Here is a 24,741-nt window from a genome sequence, read left to right as displayed (position 1 = left end):
TAAAGGCCACTTCATGATAGTGTTAGAATGTAGATATGCCCTATAATAACTCGGGAGGAGCTAGCCTTATGCACTCCCTTAATTCTTTGGCTATCCAGATATAGTAAGTCACTTTTTGGTGCTAATGCTTTGTCTCATAGACACGTGAGGTCTTTTGTAGAGGTTAATCTCTTTCTCTCTCTCTCTCTCTCTCTCTCTCTCTCTCTCTCTCCCCCCCCCTCCCCCCTAGCATTGAATTGCTTACCCATTGTGTACCTTTTTTAGCTATTACTTTTGTTGCATGAAACTTTTTATTTTCATGGAAAGTTGTGCTGTAACCATGATTTCACTTGATTGAAGATTTAAGTATTACTTTGGATTTGGAATTTACATATTTTAAAAGCCCCTAACCTAAATCAAGCACGATTAAATTCATAATTTGATCTGGGACAACTTTCAAAACAAAAAAAAAAGACAAAATTTTATGGAATATTTTCTAATGACTATTTATTGGTTTAAAAAGGGTTGCTCATAATTAGTGTCTTAGAGGATGCGCTATCCACTTTAAGTTTCTAATTTGAGCTCTTCATAATAATATAATGTTATTTAGCCCTTGCTTATTTGAAATGGATAATGTGGGGATCTATTAATATGCATGTTAAATATTAATTATTGACAAGCAAAATTTCAAGATACTTTGTGTTTATTGCTATACAATCTTTGACAAAAGCTTGCTAGGAATCAAAGTGGCTACAATTCTTAAGAACCCCAAAAGTTGATGGCTCGCTATGCTTCTAAGGTAATCTATTTGGACTCATGGAGTCACAATTCTCAAGCAAGCTTTGGATTCCTCTTAGCATCTGCAGCAACGCTCTATGAGCCCTCAGGCATCTTTTTGTCATCCTGCCATGTATTCTATGCTCCACGTTGTTTTTAAGCCCACACAGGAGCATTTGACAACTCACGGTTGCTACATCCTCCCTCGTACCTATTTTTGAATCCAATTCTTACTCTAGTCTTATGCTGATTTCACTCATGTTTCCCTCCTAAAAACCACTTAGTTGCCTTCAAACTTGCATAGCCTTGATGGTCGACCTTTGAGCATTAATAGGATCAGTAGACCCGCCTTTCTTCCCTATGACATGGATGTCACTACTCTCTCTCTCTCTCTCTCTCTCTCTCTCTCTCTCCCCACTAAGAAGTTATTTCCAAAATTTTTAATTCATTAACAAAGTCAAAAAGATAGACTCAAATAGGCTACTACAAGCTTCTAGAAGCAATGATGAGCTGATTTCTCTGTCCTTCTTGCTTCCTACTATTCCAATTAATTTGTGACTAGTGAATAACTAGGGTTGGATGCAAAAAATTTGTACTACTCAATGCTCATGCTCTGTTGAATTTCATTTTAATCAACTTCATGGTACAGTGTTTTAAGATCAGAAAATTGACCATACATTGGTTCATTTGCTATATTATGAGCACAAGTAGTTCAATTCTATGATGAACCTTGAACCAAGCCATGTTCCATAAAACAATATACTACATCTATTGGAGGAAGCCCTTCCTTTAGTTTGGAAACCTCATTGATAAGATTGGTTTTATTTTTCTCATTTACTTCTAATTTTGTTTAAAGTCTCTTACAAATTCTCTCTTCTTTACTTTATTATTGTACGTCTATATTCAAGTCTTATGAAGGTATATATGTATGGTCCTAAGAGGGGGCCAAAAGGTTAGAGAAATGGGAGATGGGTATACTAGTCATACTCACGATAGAAGTGCTAGTAATAAAGGAGGTAGTGCAACAAATGATGGATAAAATATGAGCTAAATTGAAAGAGAATAGAGTACTTTGTAAAAAGAAGTTTTAGTGAGAGAGAGAGAGAGAGAGAGAGAGAGATCTATATATATATATACGCACACACACACACACATACATACATACATACATACATACATACATACATACATACATACATATATATATATATATATATATATATACATATACATATATATATATATATATATATATATACATATATATATATATATATACACACACACATACATACATACATGCATACACACACACACACACACACACACACACACAAACATAGATCTCTCTCTCTCTCTCTCTCTCTCTCTCTCTCTCTCTCTCTCTCTCTCTCTCTCTCTTTCTCTCTCTCTCTCTCTCTCTCTCTCTCTGTGACTTCAAGCTCCATGCATTAAGACGTACCAAAAAACACCACTTTCCAATTATGCTTTGGAATGGAGAATGTATTTGTGCTCTTCAAGAGGATTTAGAAGAAAAGGCCACCAATGGGGATCTTGTTTTCAAGCTCCATGTCTTGTTGGCTTATATTCATGAATATCTATAGCTCTATAGACCATTCTTCCTTGCCTCTCTATTGTTTATGTATTCCATGCATGAACTCAAGAATATTGTCTTTTTAAGGAACATGTGTGAATGTAAAAAATGGTTTAGTTATCAAAATGACATATTGTGTAGCTGTAAAGCCGCACAGTGATTTCATATGTAGCTAGGCACTAAATCTCTTGTTGTGGTTGTACATTAAAGTCTTTGGGCTTGGGTTTAAGGCTATGGTCCAAAACTGCATCTCTTGATAAAAGTAGATTTTAAATAAAATTTTGCCATATTAAAAAGCTCTTACCAATTTGGTACGTTTTCTAACTAGAGTATGATTTGAGATGATTGTATACAATGGGTGAAATTTTAGACAATTTGGTATGTTTTCTACTAGAGTATGATTTGAGATTATTGTATACTAACCCTAAAATTTGAAACTATGTGATTGGAGGGTACCCTCGAATTGCATGGTTATGGATCAATGCTTCACTTTTCAAAAAATGATGTTAAAAATAATTTGTCAAAAAATAGGCATTTTTACAATCATTTTCCCCATTTTTTGATCTAATGTCAAAAATGAAAAAATATGCACAAAAAAAGTTGGTGATTTTAGGAGTGCATTTGGTCAAATCTAAAAACTTTGGACTTGATAACTTTGTGCCTCTTTTGCACCAGGCTATTTCTCCACTTGATTTCCATCTAACGAAAATCTAGATAAAAAGGAGCATTAAAGCTAGGAAATCCAAAACGGTGCACATTGGGCCTACTTTTAGCAAAAACTAGGCTCATGTTGCACCGTTCCCTATTTCCTAGCTACAAGTCACTTTTTGATCTAGATTTTCATTAATTGTATAAAATCAAGTGAGAGAACACTTTGGTGCAAACAAAACATAAAACAAAATATCCAGTCCAAAATTAGGGCTTTTAGAGTTGACCAAATTTATGAAAGAATTTGGTATTTATTTTTAGCTGAGTATGCTTCGAGGATAGTACTTGTTGCAAAAAGTATCCTAGAAAAAATTAGGGTTAGAGAGGCCTCTAAAAAGATAGGGTTGGAGGCTTCTTCAAGTCTAAAATCTCATCCACTATATACACTCACCCTAGAGCATACGCTGGTGGAAAAATATACCAAACTCCTTGAGACATTTGGTCAAACCTAAAAACCAAAATTTTGGACTTGACACTTTTGTGTTTTTTGGCACCAAAGTGCTCCAACAGCTGATGTGATATAGTTGATAAAAATCTAGACCAAAAAGTGTCCACAAACTCGAAAATCTAGAATGGTGTTAACATTGGCTTACTTTTTGCAAAAAGTGGGCTAAGGTTGCACTATTCTAGTGTGAGCAAATCATAAAATTTCATATTAGAATTTAGATTAATCTCCTATATGTTTTTTATAGCTATCAATGGCTGATTTTAGGATGTTTGTGGCTAGATGACTATGCTATGTGTAAGGGTGGAAGCAAAGGATTCGATCAGGGAGGGATGTATTCCATTGTGCATATCTTGACAAACTTCATCCCAATATCTTGGTCTTCCATCGACAGGTTTCTCTAGATGAGAAGGTGCTCATAGTGAAGTTGAGGATGTGGGATTTACTTTTTTGAATGAATTCTATCCATCAAAATGCCGATCATGTAATTTTGGTTAAGTGTAGTGTCGTTCCTTTTTTGTTCTCAAACACTTCATGAGGAACCCTCTATAGACTCTCAGCCATCGTAGGGCTAGCCAGTGTTACAGATCGGCTGCAATAGGAAATGAAATTACACAATCTTCTCTTCTTAGATGAGCAAAGGAGGGTCTAGGACTAAGCCAAGTAGGCTAGAGTTGTCTTTTCCCTAAAGGCTTGAGCTATGTAATCAAACTATATAATTGATCTAGTATTGATGATTTCAATTAAGGTCCTACAATTTTGATATGTTTTCTTTCTTTACTATTGAATATTATTTCTATTCCTTAAGTTGTATGCAAGTAGATTTGAGATTGCAAACACAACTAAGAAAGATACATAGACATCAAATGATGCAACAAATGCAACTTTATTATATTTTGAAAAACCTCATACAAGATTCACATTCCACAATGCCTAAGGCATAGTACACTGAAAATCCCTAACCATCCCCTAAGGTGAATGACAAAATTGCGTGTCCTTGGCAGTCACAGTGACCATGCTTCTGTGGATGGCAGCCAATTGAGTGTCCTTAGCGGTCATAGGCTTCTATGCATGGTGGCCAATTGGGTGTCACTCATAAGCTCTACTAAGTATGCCTATGTGGCTTTCTACAAAGAAAGTAAGGCATCCACAATTGTATGCTAGGGGGCCTTCATAATCCATCATCTATACTCCTTGGACATCTTGCTATTGTTTAGATTATGCTTCACTTTGTGTACCACCCTTGCAAAGTTGGCCTTTGAAATGAGCACCTAGGTCAATAGAATTTTGGTACTTTCTAATCTTTTGAAGAGCCACCTGATTCATCTCCATCTCACGAAGGGAGGGCTTCTATGTGAGTACATGTTGCTTCTTTCTCACCTCCTCCCATTGCATAGCATTCTTGGCCAAAGGAAGTAGGAATCTTCCATGGTGCTAAAGTAATCCTTTAGCTTTTTCTTCTGAGTGGACACGGTTGTGTTGTAGGATGAACTACATGGTGTTGACTCCAAAACAAATTACATGCTCCCAAACATCTCAAGATCTATTTCATGAAAGTTTTGTAGATAACTATAGTAAAAGTATATCTACTCACATGAAAGGATATTTAAAAGTGACTATTTTTTTATTGTTATACACTTCTCCCTTGTTAGAAGACTCTGTAACCTCACTCTTCATGAAATTTCCTCGAAAACAAACAAAACCTCTACCATTTTCAAATCATGTACCAAAATAAAATAACACAACTACACAAAACAAAATACAAAGTGACTATTTCTTCAAAGCTACATCATAAAATTTTAAATCGCATCATTTTTTGAATGTTGCATCTTTCCAAAGCCTATCTCACATCGGGCCTCCATGAAAGTTACATGAATACACTGTAAAACTTCACAAATGTTTTAAAATCATGTCTCTATATGTATTGTAATAGGGCAAGTGATTAGTGTTGAGAGATGGATGAAAGAAGGATTGATTTTCATGCATAAGAAAGTCTAGTTTCTGCTTTCTTCCTTTCTCAAAGAATCTCCTCTAGTAGCTCCTTCTAGGCTAGAAGAGATGGATGAAAGAAGGATTGATTTTCATGCATAAGAAAGTCTAGTTTATGCTTTCTTCCTTTCTCAAAGAATCTCCTCTAGTAGCTCCTTCTAGGCTAGAAACACCTTGCATCATTCATGGTTCGCCTAGCCATATTGGTTGTCTTAAGTTTCTGATTGAAAACCAAGTTAAAATTAAAAAAGAATCTTAAATGAGAGAAGGAAGTGGTGATATATGAAAGAGAAGCGCCCAAAATGCATCTAGCTCAAAAATCTTGAAAGTTATGAAAGAATGAAATTGAAATGGGAGGGGAGCAAATATAGAGAAGGGAAATGATGAGAGTTTGATAAGAAATTCCATCTTATGATAGGGAGGAAAGAGAAATAAGCTTCCCACTCAAAAGAAAATCAAACATTCAAGAATAGAGTTAAAACAAGAAAGGTGTAAAATGGCACTCAAAAATAAGAGAGAAGGAAGGCGAAAACATGAGAATAAGAGGAGCTCATAGTTAGATGGGAGGATCTAGTTTCAAGATAAATGGTGCAAGTTTGGTGGAGAAACTTGGTTTTCAAGTCTGGTTGTAGTTCAAAATTAATTGAATTAATCATCGGGATTGCCTTAGGTTAATCTGGCATTGCACCTCTGGCCTCACACAACTAATTAATAATAGCTTGTTTTCATGAATTGGGGGGACGCTATTGACTAAAATTTAGAACTAGGGGATAGCAAATAGGTCCCCCCAATTGAAATGAAATAAAAAATGTATGAACTTGTGGAAATGGGAGGAGGGGATGGGTCAAGGTAACGGGGGGCTTTGTAAAGAGGAGAGAAATTTATGAGGTAAGGCCCTCCCTCCTCTCTTATTCATGTAAAGAGGAGAGAAATTTCTGAATGAAGCCCCCCCCCTCCTCTCTTGTTTATAAGAGGAGAGAACTTTATGAGCCCCCCCCCTTCTCTTATTTACATGAAGTTTTGTAGTTATACCTTTGACTTTAGCTTAATTGGGATATCTCCACCTTTTTACATAAGACATCAACTGAATTTCTAGTCCCTTTTCAATTAGGTTTTGCCTTAGGTCAAGTCATATGTACGAAATAATTTGTTGAGATCAAGGGCCTTCAAAATACAAGCAAACTAATGGAGAAATTAGGTGACAGCCACTAGTCTCATGGGGGTGTGATTAGCATCCAACGATACACTTATTTGCAGTTACATGTTTTAACTATTCTATTGTTCTTGTGTCATGGAGGGGGAAAATAGGGGAAGCGGTATTTCCCTTATGTTGTGCAAAACGATGGGAAATAGAGGGGGAAAACACGGACAGAGGGGAAATAGTGGGGACCACAGGAAATAGCACTCCATGGTCTAGACCTCAAGGTGCTACTTCCCCTACCCTTGAGAACCATTTGATGTGAAACTTCTCTACTATTGATGTCACACTTCTTTATAGCCCTATCTCATTTTCCCTCGGGTGCTTATGTAATGCACCAAGGGAAAAATATATATTCTTTTCCAAATGTACAGTTGTGGATAATTGAATCAATCCTCCTTATAACATCTCCATTTAGAAGAAGACTTCTTTTCCAAATGTACAGTTGTGGATAATTGAATCAATCCTCCTTATAACATCTCCATTTAGAAGAAGACGAAGCTTTGGATTTGGGGCAATAAGCTCAAAATATAAAGAGTAGCATATAGAAGAAGATGAAGCTTTGCAGAGTATATGCTGTTTCAAAATATATGCTCTTCCAACTGTGTCATATGGATAGTTGAATTAATCCTCCTAAAAGCTTCCATCCATTTGAACAAGATGAAGCTTGTGCATTTGGGGCACTAAACTCATATGGTAATTGTAGTATATGCTCTTCCAACTGTATCATTGTGGAGAATTGACTTCATCTTCCACCCATTCAGAAGGAGATGAAGCTTCTGCATTTGGGGCACTAAGCTCATAAAGAAGTAGTGAATATATGCTGCTTCCATCCATTCAGAAGAAGATGACGGTAAGCTCATATAGAAATGGTAGTATGCGAGAAGCAACGTTTGCATGCACCATTGGAGGTCGCTGTTAAATGAACCCTTTGCGAATTTATGCCTCTACCCACCTGTTGTTTGTTCTCTTGCAAAAATGCATCAACAGTAAAAATTTGGCAGCAGGCAGGGAAGTGCATAGCCTCATCATAAGACAAGGATTTGAAACAGATTCCTTTTGGGGCAGCCACTTGATCCGATTGTTCGCTGTATGCGGAAGTCTGACCGAAGCACATCAGGTGTTTTCGAAATTGCCAAGACCCACTGCGTTCGCCTGGAGTGCAATTATATCAGCTCATGCAAAGCTTGGACAAGGTAAGCGGGCAATTCATTTATACCACCGCATGCGAGAGTCAAGCGTGAAACCAGATGACCATGTTTTCATTGCTGTTCTGAAAGCATGTGCAATCTCTGTTGCTTTGGCACAGGGAAAAATTATTCATTCTCATATCCTTCAAAGCGGTTTTGCCTCCTATGTACGAGTTGGGAGTACTCTGGTTGACACATTTGCCAAATGTGGGAGCCTGGAGGATGCCCGCAAAGTGTTTGATGACTTGCCTGAGCGGAATGTTGTGACTTGGAATGCAATGCTTAGTGGCTACATCCAGCATAGACGTGGTCAAGATGCTCTCATTCTATTTCAAGAAATGGAACAGAAGGGGATGGAACCAAACATTGTGACCTGGAACACAATGATTACAGGACACTCCCAGCAGGGGGATGATCATCAGGCTTTTGGATTTTTTCAGCAAATGCAGCAGAAGGGCTTAACACCAAATAGTGTGACGTTTGTTGGCATCCTCAAGGCATGTTGCAGCATAGCTGCACTAGATTATGGCAAGAAGATTCATGGCCACATTATTTTAATTGGTCTAGATCTTGACAGTTTTATTGGCAGCACCCTTATTGACATGTATTTCAGATCTGGAAGCATTGAGGATGCTCATAGAATCTTTGAGAATTTGCCAAAGCGGGATCTGGCAATATGGAATGCACGGATTGCAGGATCTTCCTTTCACAATGATTACAAGAAGGTCCTGCAATGTTTTGAGGAGATGCAACAAGAAGGCTTATTTCCAAACGGTATCACCTTTGTTTCTCTCCTCTCTGCATGCAGTCATTTGGGATTAGTCGAACAAGGTTGCCACTACTTCAAGTCCATGGAAGAAGATCATGGTGTCACACCAATACTCGACCATTACACATGCATGGTTGATCTTCTTGGTCGTGTAGGACGCTTAACTGAGGCAAGAGACTTGCTTCAAACTATGCCACTGCAGCCTAACATTGTGGGTTGGCGGACTTTGCTTGGTCACTGCAGGACCTATGGGAATGTGCAAGTGGGTAGAAGATGCTTTGATCAAATTGTTGAAGTGGATAGCAAAGATTCTGCTGGGTATATACTAATGTCCAATATCTATGCTGACACTGACAGGCAGGAGGATGCACTTTCAATACAAGAGCAGAGGAAATGTGCGGGTGTCTGGAATAAGCCTGCCAAGGTCTTCATTGAGGTTGACGATCAAGTGCATGCCTTTGTTGTGGGAGACAAAAGCCACTCAAGCATTGATGATACCTATGCAAAGATAGAGAGATTAGTTGAACAAATGCAGGAGGGCAGTGGTGCATGGTGGCCATCGTTAGGCGATCAACAGGAAGACATTTTGTTTTGACACTCCGAGAAAGTGACAATAGTTTCTAGGCGTTTTAGTACAGCCTAAGGCACACTTATTTGAGTATAGAAGATTCTTTAAATGTTTATGGAGTGCCAAAATGCTGCCGAATCATTTGTCACGTGCATCCTCTCTTGAATGACGTGGGATCACTACACTGCCCTAGGGCTGACACAAGGTACAGCCAGTGGGCAGACAGGCAGGCAGCCACAAGGGCAGCAAAGCAGGCGGCAGGACAGGTGGATCCCCATGGAAGCAGGTATAGTCAGAAGTTCAGCACAAGAGGCCCCAAATCAGCACAAGTCTGCCTGTTAATAAGTTGACGAATCAGCAGCAGTCAAGTTGACCTAGAGCAGCGTTAGGGGCCTCTAGTTCTGGCAAACTAAAGTCTGCAAACAGCAGGTAAAAGGCTGCTGACACCTACACTTCATCGGCAAAGGGGGTTCTCTGTCTATAGAAGACAGCACGTACGCCCTCCTTCCAGGCAGAGCAGCCTCAGCAAGAGTAGCCAGCAAGCCCCATGCCCAGTGTTCAACATGCAACAGTGAGCCTCTCTTCTGACAGCAATTCCAAGCAGACTTGAGGAGCTACATAGTTCCCCTCCAGGTAGCTAGGTATGCCATGGCCATGCATTGGACAGGCAGAGCCCGCTACCAAGCAATAGCAAGAGAAAACAATAATCATGGCTCCAACACCAATAATGCAAAGACCCAATTGGCCCCAGGGTCTCTTGTTTTGGGAAATCCACCAATCCGATGAGTTATAGGGACTTGGCAGACGAAGGTTTAGGGCATTATTTGAGTTGGTCTTATTTAAGTAGCCCATTGACATATTTTTGGATCTTAAAAACGAAGGGCTTTGCCAAAAACCCAAATAAATATGAGAAATTCAAAAAACAATGAATATACATCATTTTCTGCAAGTTGCTTTTCATTGACTCTTGCCTTGACTATTCATCCTTTAAGATGATGGACCCTCCTCTATGTAAACACTCCACATCCACCATTGACTATGTATTGTTCCAGATGATTGACCTGCATCTATGTAAGCAATTCACATCCACTCTTGCCTTGACTATGTATCCTTCAAGATGATTGATGTATATCTGTTTATCTGTTCATCTTTGTTATGCATTAGCCAATGGTTATGACATATGTGATGCAATTGAAACTATTACTGTCTCAATTATATTCATTCTTTTTATGATAGAGCAAGTTTCATTATAACAGATCCCATTTGTTGAGTGCATCTTTTTTGGTTCATGTCGTACTTTATTATTAAACCATAAATTATCAAGGTTGAGTTTAGCTTTCTAAATTGATTTACATCCTGTTACTTCAGGTTTCTTGCTAGCAGCCAAAAGAATGTTTTTTGAAGCAATATTTTTTGGGTTACAGCTGACGAGAATATAGATTTTGAAAAGTTTATGGTGCATTTGAAGGTTAATCTAGCCTTTAGTTGGTGTTCAATAACTTTCTTAATGAAGCTTTGGCTCTAGGGAGTAAGTCTGGCACCCATCCAAGTTTTCTATTGAGGTTGGCTTTTCGCTAAGAACTGATGGCATCTTGAGCAGCAGAGGAATTCTCTGAGTACATCTTGCACAGTGGAAGAATCAACTTCAAGAGAACATGCTGAGTTTGCTACAGTGTTGAACGACGATTGGACATTCTGAGAATTCAATTTTATGATGCTTAGTTGAGTGGTTTACCTCTGATATGAGTATAATCATCTCTGAGCTCAGTGCTTTGGCTTTGGTACGAGTATAATCATGTCTGTGTTTGATTGGCACTTCTCTTGAGTTCGTCTTGGTGCTATTTGTCCTGTTTGTAATTGGAAGCATTGCTATTAGGTCATTACGTTGAGTTCTTCTAGGTTGTTTTTCTTCCCCCATTCGACGTTAGGGAGGGGAGTGTTGGAAAAATTTGTCTTTGGGGCTTTAGTACAGTAGTAGTATCTTTGGAATGCTGGATAATTCTCTGCAGGGGAGGCTCACATGTGCTAAGGTTTGAGGAGACCATCAAATGGGTGGATTGTGATTGGCTGATTGATGTGGAGATTCAATGGATGTTTGGCTCTACAGGTGCATGGCAGTTCCTTCATGTGGGCTAAGTAGAGCATGGTTTCCAAGTGGCAACACAAGGCACACTTTGATTGATTGACCAATCACTTGAGGTGGTTTTGCATCTCGAGCGCGAAGGTATTGAAACGTGTAGTGAAGAACATCTATAGATCTAGTAGCCTGATGTCATGCTTGATCTCTTTCTCCAGGCTCTTCAAATGAGAGTCTTTATTACAAAATCTTTTTTCTCATGGCAGTAATCAAAGTCCAGCGGCTGCTACCTCTCAGGGTCTATGGTCATCATTCCATATTGTCTTTTGATTCTTGTATATGTAGCAACAGACTGAGTAGGGACGAGCTACTATCATTCAGTCAAAGATAATTTAAAAGCTCAAGTTTTGAGTCTCCATTGTGTCACTTGTCAATCATTTCTCCTCCTTTATCTTATGCAATCTTCATTTCGATGTATGAGAGAGCTTAGAAAAATGAGTTACATGCTTTGAATATACAACAAAATGCAAGAATACGATGTCAATTAAGATACCAACAACAAAGAGAAAATTAGATTGCTGGAATGGAAGCTCAAATAAGAAGGCCTTGAATGATTGCCGAAGAAGATGAATCCTTGATGGAGGGAGGTGAATAGGTCAAACAGCAAGGCACCACCAATGCCGAACAAACAGAGAAAGGAGAAAGCTACCAAGAGAGTCAAAAAATCCACCTCCGTCAAATTTAGGTGAGTTTTGACAAGAACAAGGAAGCAGATCCTCACAACTATCACAAAGGCAAGTGACCTTATTGTGCAACACAAGCTGCAATGAGTAGACCCACTAAGCCCACCATGGGGCAATGAGGTAGCAAGAGGACCAAAAATACGAATGAAATTCCAAATGCAAAGCATCAAATGATATGATCAGTACCCAGATGAGCAATTTGCCATGTGGTACAAGCTGAAAACTGCAATCTTAAAAAGGTTCTTGCATGAATTCAGCAAGGAAGGATGTATGAGGAATTGCTTAACAGAGTGATTGTGGTGAGAAGGGAAACATGGAACTCGAAAAAAAGGAGAAAGTGTTGATCTGAGAATTGGATAATGATGAAGGGTATGAAGATGAAATGGTGATAAAAAAAGACCCCGAGGTTGAGAAGTGATGATAAAAAAAGACGAAGTGGTAATCAAAAAACACATCAAGGTTGGGAAGGAGGAGCCAAAGAAGTTTCTAAAAGAAATGGACATCAGGGGCACCCCTAAGAAGGGTGAAGCGTGATGCATCATACGGTGAATGAGTATCGATTGGGCAATTATTGCAAGATTTGCAATTGCTCAGGCCACATGACCCAAAAATTGTTGGTTCCCAAACACAAACAAACAACGGATGTCCATCAAATGGAACAAGACACAAGAAGACCCTACCAAGGAGGCAAAACAAAGAAACACCAACGCTGCATCTTGAGGTTTTTGGCCTCTTGTACACCAGAGTCCAGAGTCACGCCGAAGAACAGCGTCGATGCAGTAGGTGACAGCGTGTCTGTTCTTCACAACCTACAAGCTGAGGTGGCAAACACATAGACCGATCTTGTTTCTCATAGTTTTGACATTGATGTGGCTGACATGCTTAAAGGTGGTGGTAAGCTGTCAAAAGGCCTATTGCTTAGAATGCTCAAGGGGAGGGCATAGAAAGGGAAAATTTTCGTTTATTTATTCACTCCTTTTGGTGAGGAAATGGGCCAAGAGAACGTGGATGATGAGTAGTAGTTACTCAAAAGTGTGCCTTGATTTGGTCATAATGACCTAGAATGTTAGGGGAGTATGCGCGAGGTGGAAGCAAGCTGCTGTCAAAAAGATGACGAGAACCTATAAGCCACATGCATTAGCAATTCCAGAATTAAAGACGAGCGATGCTAATGTGACTGATTTACAAACGGATGGCTATCAGGTCTTTACCAACTGCCCCTATGTAGGAAGAGGAGGGACCGCTTTGTTAATTAAATTTGATCTTGTGGGAGGCTCGGTGTACTATGATCAAGAGGGATAGTTCATTATGGCTAAAATCCACCAACTGCAGGGAGCTAACTTTTTTGTTGTCTCTATATATGCCCCTAATAAAACTATGCCGAGGGTGTCACTCTGGAGCAGATTGAAGGCCATACTTGCGGACAAACAGGGAATCTTCATAGGTGACTAGAACAAAGTGAGTGGCTCAAAAGATCACTCGCATGTAGGAATTGAGATGTGTGCTCAAGGATGCAGTGTGTGAAATGATTTTGTGGGTGCTTGTTCACTGGTTGATTGGTCCAGTTTTGGGAACCTGGATGATGCTAGGGATATTACATGGCATAATAGACATGGGGATAGCACTTGGAGAGCTGCGAGGCTTGATGGATTCTACTTCAATATGAATGCGTGGTGGTTGAGGCTGATCATGAAAGGAAAGGTTGTCTCCGATTGTTTCACCTCGAACCATTTTCCTCTATGGCTAAATGTTGGTCTTACTACTTTATCATCCCGTGATGAGGGCCCTATCCCTTGTAAGTTCAACACATCATTTTTGGGTGTTATTGATTTTGATAATGCATGGCGCAGTGAAGTGAATGCAAATGCTTGTCTAATTCAAATATGGAAGGCTTGTATGAAGACAGTGACTCGCGTAGCTAAGGAATTTGGAAGATAAAAAGCCAAAAGTAGGAGATGCTTGGAGGGATTAGCTAACTGGGTGCGGATATACCTATTGGAACCTCTCAATATTTCTCCAATTGATTCTCACCTTCAGCGCTTCTGAAGACCCCACTTAAGGGTGCAGGAACACAGTAAGCTAACAGGTGTGCGCATCCAAGCTCAGCTTATGTGGATGGACAAAGGTGATCGACCCTCTAACGTTGTCTTCCGTGCAGTTAAAGAAGATAAGTTCAAGGAAAATATCTTGGTCATTCTCGACAATGGTGGTGATCGAATTGTCGGAGATGTGAATATTGCTAAGGTGTTTGTTGAGCATCTATCTAGTATTGCTGGCCAGTGACCTCAGTCACGAACTGATTTCGATTTGAAGGATCGATTATTGAAGTTATTAGATAATCTTCAAAGACTTATGATGCCACATGAAGTATTACAACTTCAAAGACCCTTCTCCGAGTCCGAGGTTAAGTTCATTGTGATGAAATGAAGAAAGATAAAGCACCTGGAGCAGATGGCTTTCCAATTGAGTTTTTAAAACACTTTTGGGTTGTATGTGCAACAGACATGAATGCCTTCATTAACAGATGCCTACAGAGGTAAACACCGTAGAAGCTTGAATGTTGTAGTAATCGCTATATGGGGACAGTTCCCTCAGCAAATCTCTCTGGTTGTCAACTTGGGCTTTCAGAGATGGGTAGCCTTTGTCTCAACTCATCTAAAGCTAGTGAAGAAGTTATTTCACAAAGGATTGAAGACGTTTAGGCAAATATGGGCCCCAGGCTGCCATGTTGGTGGCTCCTCCTTCAATTCCTTGAGATGGAGTATCAGTTGACTGCCAGAGAAGCTGAACTCATGAGACTTCTTTTAACGATGGAAGATTCCTTCAAGGGATTTGTGACGGCATATGGTAAGCCTCTACAGAATTGTAAAATGAAGAATTTCAAAACGGAACCTTCTTAGTGAGTAGTTTTGGAGACTCGAGATGTGTGGAAGCCATATGCCTCTTTGGACAGTCTTGCAATATGGAGATGTAGATTGCTGGGAGTTTGGAGTGCGACTCCATCAGCAAAACTCAATTTTCTGCTTTGGAGGATTGGTGTTTGCCCTATTAGATCACGGCTTTCTAAGTGGAATCCGAAAATCTCACCCCTGTGCCCTCTACGTAAGTGTACAAAAGAAACAGTCTTGCATCTTTTCTGGGAATACATGCAAATTATTAGTATAGTTACAGGATGAATATGATTTTAAAATGCACAAACAGGTGCATTGCTGCTACATTGGTGGTCTTGGTCAATATGACTAAACAATATGGTTCGCATTGCAGAGTAAGTGCACAAGATAGCAAGATGGTGCAAGCAAGAGATAACTGTTGCGAGATGCGGGTGAGTTGCAAAGTAGATGCACAAGAAGAACAAGATGCACAAGAGCAAGATGGTGCAAGCAAGAGATGACTACGAAATCAATCGAGCAGAGCCAAGTTACCCACAATGAGGCATGCACACTTCCTTCTAGTACAGAGAATCTGCATGGCGGCGGGTGCTGCGCCAATGCAAGCCCATCTTGAATCACCTCATCCTACTCCATAAATGGGCATTGAATATGACCCTCATGATAACATCTATACAAACAAGAAGTGGAAGCACATGCCCTTTTAGATCTTCCACAAAGAAAGAATTAGATTTCCTTTGCATCAAAGATCCAAAAAACTTCTCGAGTCCCGTCCCCTACATCTAATTCTTGACGGTGCAGGACATTGCTTTTGCATGTCTCCGCACAATGCTCCATACATTCTTGCCTAGCCCAGAATCACAATACGAAAGCTAGGCACAACACTCGACGGTTCCACAAGATGCCTGACATGAACCTCCACAACGGTAAGCCTTGTTCCTCGAGAATTCAAACGGCTTGTTGCACCACACTATTGGGTAGGCATGAACAACTACCCATAGTCTCCCTCGAATATTGTTAATGCTTTGCAATGTCCTGTGCAAAAAATTGTGGGTTTGGTTGGAAAAGCTCACCAAAATATTGGGGAGTGCAAAAAAGCTCACCACGCAAAGCTCACAAAAAAATTACACCTTAATTATCTGTACTCACTCCATAGCCTTCAATTAAAAGCTCCATGAGAACTTTTGCATCCCGTTAATGTAATCATCAATGGCCTTTCTATTACAAGCCCAAAAAATGTAGCATCCTTGAATCGCAATAGGACAACCAAACAATTTCGTCTTTTATACTAGGATCATATGTCTACTTGCTTGAAGTCTGCTCTTTAGGTGCCCTAATTCTTGCTCTAGAATGCTTGTGTGCACTCTACAGCATTGGATTATGGTTGATCCATTATCAAGAAGGCATCGCACCCAGGCAAAGTGAAAAATGTCGATGTTGATGTGGTCGTCCCCTAACCTAAATGCTTTGTCTTAAGTTTTCTAGTTGATTTGATTTTTTACCTCAGGTGGCACTTCAAATACATGGTTGCATCTATTCCATGACCTTGAGTGAGACCCCACTATTGATCACCTGAAAAAATGCCCATTTCTTACATGTGGCAAGGAGTATCTCACCGATTCAGGACCTCTAAGGAGAACTTGCCTTACAATCGCCTACCAAGTCACCAATATCTATGATGGGAATGGTTTCATCTTCTCCATCATTAGCTTCTGGGCATTGCCTCAAAATGAATGGTTGAAAAACATTCTAAAGTGCTTTTGTAAGAGTGCGAGCATGGGCAAGTCCTTCCCCTGTATGACAGCACTACCTTCTACCGATTGCATGTGGAAAGCAGGTGGAAAGCTGCTTTCCACCTGCTTTCCATAGCAGTTGGAAAGTTGGGATGCCTGCTCAGAATAAAGTGTGAACGGATACCATAGTCATGAGTAGGAAGGAAGAGGTCACACTGATACCACAATGGAGTGGAAATCAATTGATGGATTGTAAAGCAGCTATTGAGCCCATGCTTAGACAGAATCAAGAGATCAATCGATATGGAGGGGGATGGAAGAGAGAACACAAAGCGTTTGATAAGATGGAGGGGTGAACAACCTTGCTTATTCCACTCTAATCCTTGTATTGGTCTTTTTTTTGGGTCTGACCAACCATGGAATGAAAGCTAGCCTTTTGGTAAAGAAAAAAAAAGCCTCGCTTGTTGAAAAACAACAATAGGCATGTTTTGGTAAAGAAAAAAAAAGCCTTGCTTGTTGAAAAACAACAATAGGCATGTTTTGGTAAAGAAAAAAAAAGCCTTGCTTGTTGAAAAACAACAATAGGCATGTTTTTTTCCCCATACTTTGCTGTTTTGATCAAATTCAATCTAAGGGATAGAACATGCTCAAGGACAAGCTAGCATTCTTGAATTTTGCCTCTGTAGAGATTGGATCATATTTCAACAAATTCTTTGATTAACAAATGAAACCATCATCAAATCCTTAATAAGGGTTTCATTCCATTTCCCTTCCAATCACATGATTAATTGAAAATCAATTCCGAGAATTGCCATTATGCAATGTTCCTTTTCATCTTGGAAGAGTGGGTATGTTACACAGCCATCTATACAAACATTCATTAAAGGTTTGGTCCTCAATTGCATTTGGTTTGCCTAATGAAATTCTCTATATTAGCTTCTCCATACATGGACCTAATTAGTATGATGAGCGCTTTCCAGTATAGAGTTCAACATAAGCTTCTCCATACTTGGATCTAAGCTCTTGGACCTCTTTCATCGTTGCATTCCTCAGACTTGCATCATTGGAGTTGACAGTAGGTGTCAGCCATGGCCATCTGTTGTGCCCTAGATTTGCTAAAAATCTCAGTTAAGGTTTCAAGAACACTCGAATCTTGATGCTAACCATGGCCATTTGTTGTGCCCTAGATTTGCTAAAAATCTCAGTTAAGGTTTCAAGAACACTCGAATCTTGATGCGCAAGTGGAGCAAGCATGTTTGCATGTTGTTACCAATGCACTGCTAATGATAATGAATAAGCTCATGCTGATGATGGTCTATGGGCTTATTTCCATGACAGCCAAGTGGATGAGGGAAAGAGCATCAGTGTGGAGTGGGGTGGCATGACAGTTCAGTTCAGATGGAATTCTGGACTGTGGAGAAAGGACTCATTCATTGTTGTGAAAATAACAAGGCACACAAGAGACATCACCTGGGAAAAGCCTCGGATTGACTACCTGTCTTTATCAGCCCATGCAAAAACCTCACAAGAAGTTGTGGATCCAAACAACCATTTCTAGGAGGCCATACCGCCACACGCACCCAAATGCTGGCATGTACCCTTAGTGGAAACAAGGCCCTTTAAAAAAAAGAAAAAAATAAAAATGGCGCATATATTAAACGTGGTAAAAAAGAAAGACCTGTTACAAAAATTGGCTGACTTTCAGGGCATAAGCCCGTAGCCTACGCTATGCCAGCCGGGGGGGTGTGGTTACATTGCATAATAGATGGATAGCAGTGCATGGCTTACAACTAGGACTGTTGACAGGATAGGCCCCACCCACATGGACACTGACCATGGGATACGTTAAATACACCTCTGGTAAGAGGGAGTTACTAGAACAAGGTAGTGGGATCATTTTATAACTGTAGGGATAGTTGTAACTGTCCCTAATAGCACTCCTTAGTGGCTTGATCCACCACATAATGTTTTTGACTATGACTAACATTTTGAAACTTACTGTTGCCTTACAACAGTCGGACTGATCTCGGATGGCTATAAACCTTGTATCAGCTCCTGTTGAGAGTTTGAGTTGTTGAGTTGATGTATTCTCTGCCAAAACATAATACACAAGAAGCATACTACCTTTTGCAAGATTTCCTCTCTATCCTTTTTACATCTCGTGATAGTTTTTTGTAGTCCGATTACTTTCCGACTATACTCTGACTGCTGGCACCTTGTTGTCAGGAGTGGAGATGTGTTTGTGTTTTTCACTTATGTGAAGACACTTTGAACACTGTTGGCGATCCTATCAACGTTCCTACCCAGAATTGCCGGTTTTTGCTCATAGCACAACAAGTGACACTGTCGATTACAACGTGAAATAACAACAGAGGAACATACAGATCGCAACTCCGAAAACAACAAAGCTCCCAACTGCATTATAGGATCACACCTGCATGCACAAAGCTAGCGATTATGCCAATGATTACAAAGGACATCATAAACCGCATACAGTAGCAATTGTCAAAAAAAAAAAGGAGATTCTATCCTAGTGAATACACTAGTAGGGGAGGATCTCATAGCGCTCCTTTAGCAATATGTGCACATCCGTATTGAAAAGCAATACTCTACCAAAATGAACTTGGACTAGGCTGCATATAGTTGTCATTATGCAGCAACTACAGGAGCATTCGTTTGAGTCCAAAAAGGCTCAAAGCTTCAAGCGGCAGTTACTCACAAAGAAAGACCCCAACAAACACAACAATCAAAAAATAGCTGACAGTCGGACTCCTATTGGAAAAGTGACATACGACAGCAACATCAACAAGACACCGAAACAAGCACAGTACATCAAATCAGCAAAGAAGAGCACAACATCGACATTACAATTTCATCGTGAAGGAAACACACAAAGCTTAGTGACAACATCGCATTTCTACTACCTAGTAAGCTATTGTAATCCCACCTCTCTCCTTTTCCTTTCATGGAACGACTAGCCCATGTCGGATAGCTTCGGAGAGGAAACGTTGCCTCGCCATATTGATATTGCATATTTTACAAGAAATAGAGCTTGGGTAGAGGCTGCTTCCCAAATTGATGATCCAGAGGATATCTTTCATGACCCTGATTATATTCCTAGTGGGACAAGTTCCTTTGATAATTCCCTACATAGCCAAGAGGTGCACGAGGCAAAAACTGAGCTAGAAAGATTCATGCTATTATCCACTCCAACACAGGAATTACTACAAAGAACACTTGCCACTAATATTGTAGCCAGTGTCTTTATGACTATAAGGAAGCAACTGAATTTCAACCCCCTCCCACCACCTCCAAAGAAGAAGAAAAATAAGTATGTCAAAGTTCAAGTTCAAGTTCACGCTCAGCAAAAAATGTAGAACCCACTGGTCAAATATGCAAAGTTTACTAGCAAGAAAGGTCAAGACCCTGACAACCATGTTGGGCACTTTGAGATAAGGTGGACAGCTAGTGGATTTGGACAATTGCTAGATGATACCAAGAAGGAGCAATTTGCTGTGACGTTCAATGTTAAAGCAATGAATTGGTTTATTGAGTATGAATTGAAGATTGCTTTCTTAAGTTGCTTTAGGAAAGAGAAAATACTAGAGGACATTTTGAAAAAGCTGAGAACAATGAAACAAAAAGACCTCATGGTTGAGGACTATTCACAGATGTTTAGAGACCTCAAAAGAAGGCTCACAGCAAATCAAAGACCTACCCAGGAGCAACTGGGAGACTATTTTTGCAAAGGATTAAACAACGAGCTGAGAATTGTGTAGCTGGCAGGGACCAGCTTGGGGGAGCAAATGATTTTAACAATATGGTGTGGAAGCTACCCAGAGAGCAGAGAGAAGACTTGGTACAGCATCAAAATCCAAGAAAGCAAAGAAAAAATGTCATTCAGATTCAGAAATAGACTCAGAGATAGACACAGATAGTGAAGCAGAAGAAGATATTGAAGATAAGAAAGACAACTCATCAAAAAATGATGAGGATGATGAGGAATCCTCAAAGAAAAAGAAGAAAGACAAAAAGCAAAAGCTGAAAGAAAAATATACAACAAAAAAGACAGCAGACAAAATCTCCAAGTTGGAGAAGATGATTAAAGACTAGCTGCAAAGCTTAAAGCCACCCCCACAACAACAAAAGGTTCCATGTGAATTCTGCAAAAAGGACAATCACAATAAAGAAAGATGCTGGTACAACCCCAATTACAGAGACAGAGTACCACCTTACATTCAACAACAATAGAATCAAGCACCAGCAATACCTGCTAATCAAATAGCAATGGCAAGACCGCCACAACAAAGATATCAAAATGTAGCTCCAAGCAGGCCGAATCAACAACCATGGGGAAACTAGCAGAGCAAAGGCAAATGCAAGACCAAGCTTGCACCTACTGTGGTATGGATGGCCATAAGCAAGGTCCACCATGTGAGCTTTGATGCAAGCATAGGGAAGAAAGAGGTATACCCATTATTCAATACGACGGAAGGAACAATAAAAATCATCAGCAACAACAACAGCCTCCTCCAAGAGTACATATGGTCTATCTAGAGCCCATCCATTAGGAGTACAACTACAACAATCAATGCAATCAAAGAAATATTTAGGCTTTGGCAGTTATGAGATCGAAGAATACAAAGCCATTACCAAGGCTAGGAGATGCCCCAAGGGAAACAGCTAGGCCAATGAACTGGCCAAATCAAACTGAGACAAGGAACAAAGCATTGCAACAAGTACTATAGAACAACGCCCACAAGATGTCAGAAAAGAACACTAGAATAACAAAGACAAAGGGATAATGCAGTACCAACAGATCCGACTGCAGTCCCCGATGACTGTCTGCTTGCACAACAACAACACAAAAATCATGCTATAAATTTACAATGCAGTAGCAATCCATCAGGGTAGTTTCCTGGGAAGAGCCAACATCCACAAAATACTTACTCAAGTCAAAATGCAACTCCAAAATGCAACTCCAAAATAGAAAACAAGCTTTCAGGTTAGGACAGCGTCCGAGTTCCTAGAATTAGAAAATACAACTAAGCAGATAGAACCACGGACTATGATACATGCCAAAACAACTCCAAGAAGTGAGGATACTACGACAAGAGCCAAGAAATGTAGCAAGACACGAGCATGCAAAATGAGGACAACACGCTCTTTTTCAAAGAGTTAATGGACTCCTAGGAACAAATTACTCTTGATCAACTACTGAACTTGGTTCCAGCTTTCAAACATCAAATTCGTAAGAGATTGCATCCTGAAGAGACATCCAACAAAAGCTCAACAACCAAGTAATGATGAAGAGGAAATTCCCGATATTTACACACCAACAGTTAAAGATGTGGACTACCAAGTACCACTCATTGATGTAGGCTACTAAAGGCAGAGAATTCCAAAAGTTTTGGTTAATGGAAGCTCAGGTGTCAATATCCTCTCAGAAGATTTATTCAAAAAATTTTGCTGCAATGAATTGGTCCCAGCACCATTCCAGGTGAGGATGGCTGACCAAAGGAGAATTCAACCTCTTGGAATATTGAGAGGGCAAGAGATTACAATCATGGGACTAACATTCACATCCACATTTGTAGTGCTCCAAATGGAGGAAAAGGATTCTGCTTACTCAATGCTATTGGGTAGGCTAGTTAAGAGCTGCCAAGGTCAAGCAAGACTGGGGCTAAGAGAGAATCACTATTAGGAAAGGGAAAAAGAAAGTCAAGGTCAACCTATCCTCAAGAAGGTGTTTTCTAAGAAAAACACAGCCACTGCAAGTAGAGGGAATCAATATGATTCCAGATTTTGATGAAGAAGAAGAAGAAGAAATTTTCCTTAGAAGAAACCCCACTGTATATCCTATTTTTGAGATTGATATTATTAAGATTATTGATCAATATATAGGTCCAAATCAGCAGATGCCACATTTTGACATAGATCTGATTGCTACAAAATAGAACAAACTTAGAAATCAATCAGATTAGGTTTTCACAGGAAAAAATACAACAGAGGCCAATGATGCAAACAAACATGATACACTAGAGGATATCACTTCTAAATCAGTAGAGGAAGCAATCATGGAGGCAGAAATACAATTTGAAGAACATTTGCTAGGTCAGGCAGGATGACTTGGAGGAGATGAACTTGGGAAACAGTGACAACCCACAACCAATTATGGTAAGTACAAATCTCTCCCCACCTTTTAAAATGGCACTCAAAGAATTATTGATGCAGTACAAAGATATTTTTGCATGGCACTACACTGATAAGAAAGGGGTAGATCCTAAATTCTGCCAACATAGAATCAATCTGAAGACTGATCAGTACCAATCATACAAAGCAGATATAGAATGAATCCAAATTATGCCAAGCTGGACAAAGAGGACATTAACAAGTTATTAAGAGTTGGTTTCATATATCTCCTAACACATGTCACATGGTTATCTCCTATTGTCATTGTTCCAAAGAAAAATGGGAAACTCAGAATCTATGTAGACTATAGAAAGTTGAATGCAGCCACTATCATTGATCCATTCCCACTACCATTTTGTGATTCATTACTTGATGCTGTAGTTGGACATGAAATTTATAGTTTTTTGGATGGTTTCAGTGGGTACAACCAAATCAGAATGGCTCCAGCAGACAGAGATAAAACTGCTTTTGTCACAGAATGGGGTGCGTTTGCATCAAATGTGCTGACTTTTGGATTGAAGAATGCCCCACCTACTTTTCAAAAATATATACAAGAGGTATTTGCAAAGTACCTGACATCCTTCATGAAGGTATTTTTGGACGGTTTCTCAGTTTTTGGAAAAATGGTGGAACACTTGAATCACTTAGCATTATGCTTTGCTAGAAGCAGATTTGCTGGTGTAAGTTTAAATCCAGCAAAGTGTGCTTTTGATGCTATAGGAATTCTACTAGGACATATTATCTCCCAACACGGTATGGAGGTTGATCCTAACAAGGTTTCAGCAATTTAGAATGCAAAATCCCCAAAAAACATCAAACAACTTCAAAGATTTTTAGGCCAAATCAAATGACATTGCAGGTTTCTAAGATACCTTGCAGATATTTGTTATCCTCTCACAAAGCTGAGTAGAGATACAGAACCATTCATCTTGGGAAACCCTCAAGAATATCCCAAGAATATGCATTCAACATTTTGAAAAAGATGATCATAGTGGCACCTATCCTACAACCCCCTAATTGGTCTCTTCCTTTTGAAGTATTTGTGGATGCTTTAGATTCAGCAACAACTGGTGCAGTACTAATGCAACAGAAAACACCAAAATGGTTCAGACCTGTGTACTATGCAAGCAGGATCTTAACCAAATATGAAAGAATATATGCAGTTACAGAAAGAGAGGCACTTGGTATGATTTTATGCATTGCATAAGTTTAGACATTATTTACTGGCTAATACGGTAAATTTTCATGTTGACCACCAGGCTTTGATTTAATTGGTCAATAAACAGCAACTAACAAGAAGGCTTGCAAGATGGATACTTTTGTTACAAGAGTTTGATTACACTATGGTGCATAGACCAAGAAAACAACATGCCATAGTAGATTATTTGAGCAGACTCCAGTCAGGAGAAGCTTCGACTGGCATCCCAAATGAACTTCCCGATGCAGTTATATTTATGGTAAGGATAGAAGAACCACCAAACTGGTATGACAAGATGTTATTTTTCCTTACTGATGGACTAATCCCAGAAACATTGAATAGGGATCAAAGAAAAAAGTTAGAATTGCAAAGCCAACCTTTCCTTATCATTGCTGGAGTGTTGTACAGAAGAGGTATTGACTAGGTCATTAGAAGGTGTGTCAGAAATGGTTAAAGAAGATTGGCACGCAAGTCTCCCATGGTCATCTTGGAAGGCTCCACAAGATCCTCTCGCACAATATGAAGCTTTCCAGAAATCGGGAGGTATGTTGAGCAACAATCTCATGGTGACACCCGAGATTATCTCCGAGGTTTTTCAATTGCCTTTGATTAGGGAGGAAGTTGCATACATGAAGGATGTCGATAGTGAGATGCACAAGGAATTCGAACCGCCTGAAACACAAAAAAATTATT

At 39.6% G+C, this 24,741-nt stretch overlaps 1 protein-coding gene across 1 annotated transcript; it reads left to right on the top strand.

Annotated features, from left to right (window-relative positions):
- Positions 1-7,439: 7,439 nt before the first annotated feature.
- Positions 7,440-10,318, top strand: LOC147903656 (putative pentatricopeptide repeat-containing protein At3g49142). The gene is made up of 2 exons (XM_087400474.1): positions 7,440-7,886; positions 8,000-10,318. Exons 1-2 carry the CDS (start codon positions 7,869-7,871, stop codon positions 9,242-9,244), a joined length of 1,263 nt encoding a protein of 420 aa, XP_087256600.1. The 5' UTR covers positions 7,440-7,868; the 3' UTR covers positions 9,245-10,318.
- The last annotated feature ends 14,423 nt before the right edge of the window (positions 10,319-24,741 follow it).

This window comes from Dipteris shenzhenensis, chromosome 3, assembly GCF_047967505.1.
Source record: "Dipteris shenzhenensis isolate YYH24624 ecotype China chromosome 3, Dip_SZ_1.0, whole genome shotgun sequence".
In the NCBI taxonomy this organism is placed as follows: Eukaryota; Viridiplantae; Streptophyta; class Polypodiopsida; order Gleicheniales; family Dipteridaceae; genus Dipteris; species Dipteris shenzhenensis.
The sequence above is the reverse complement of the archived record's forward strand: the minus strand, read 5'-3'. Positions and strand labels throughout refer to the sequence as shown.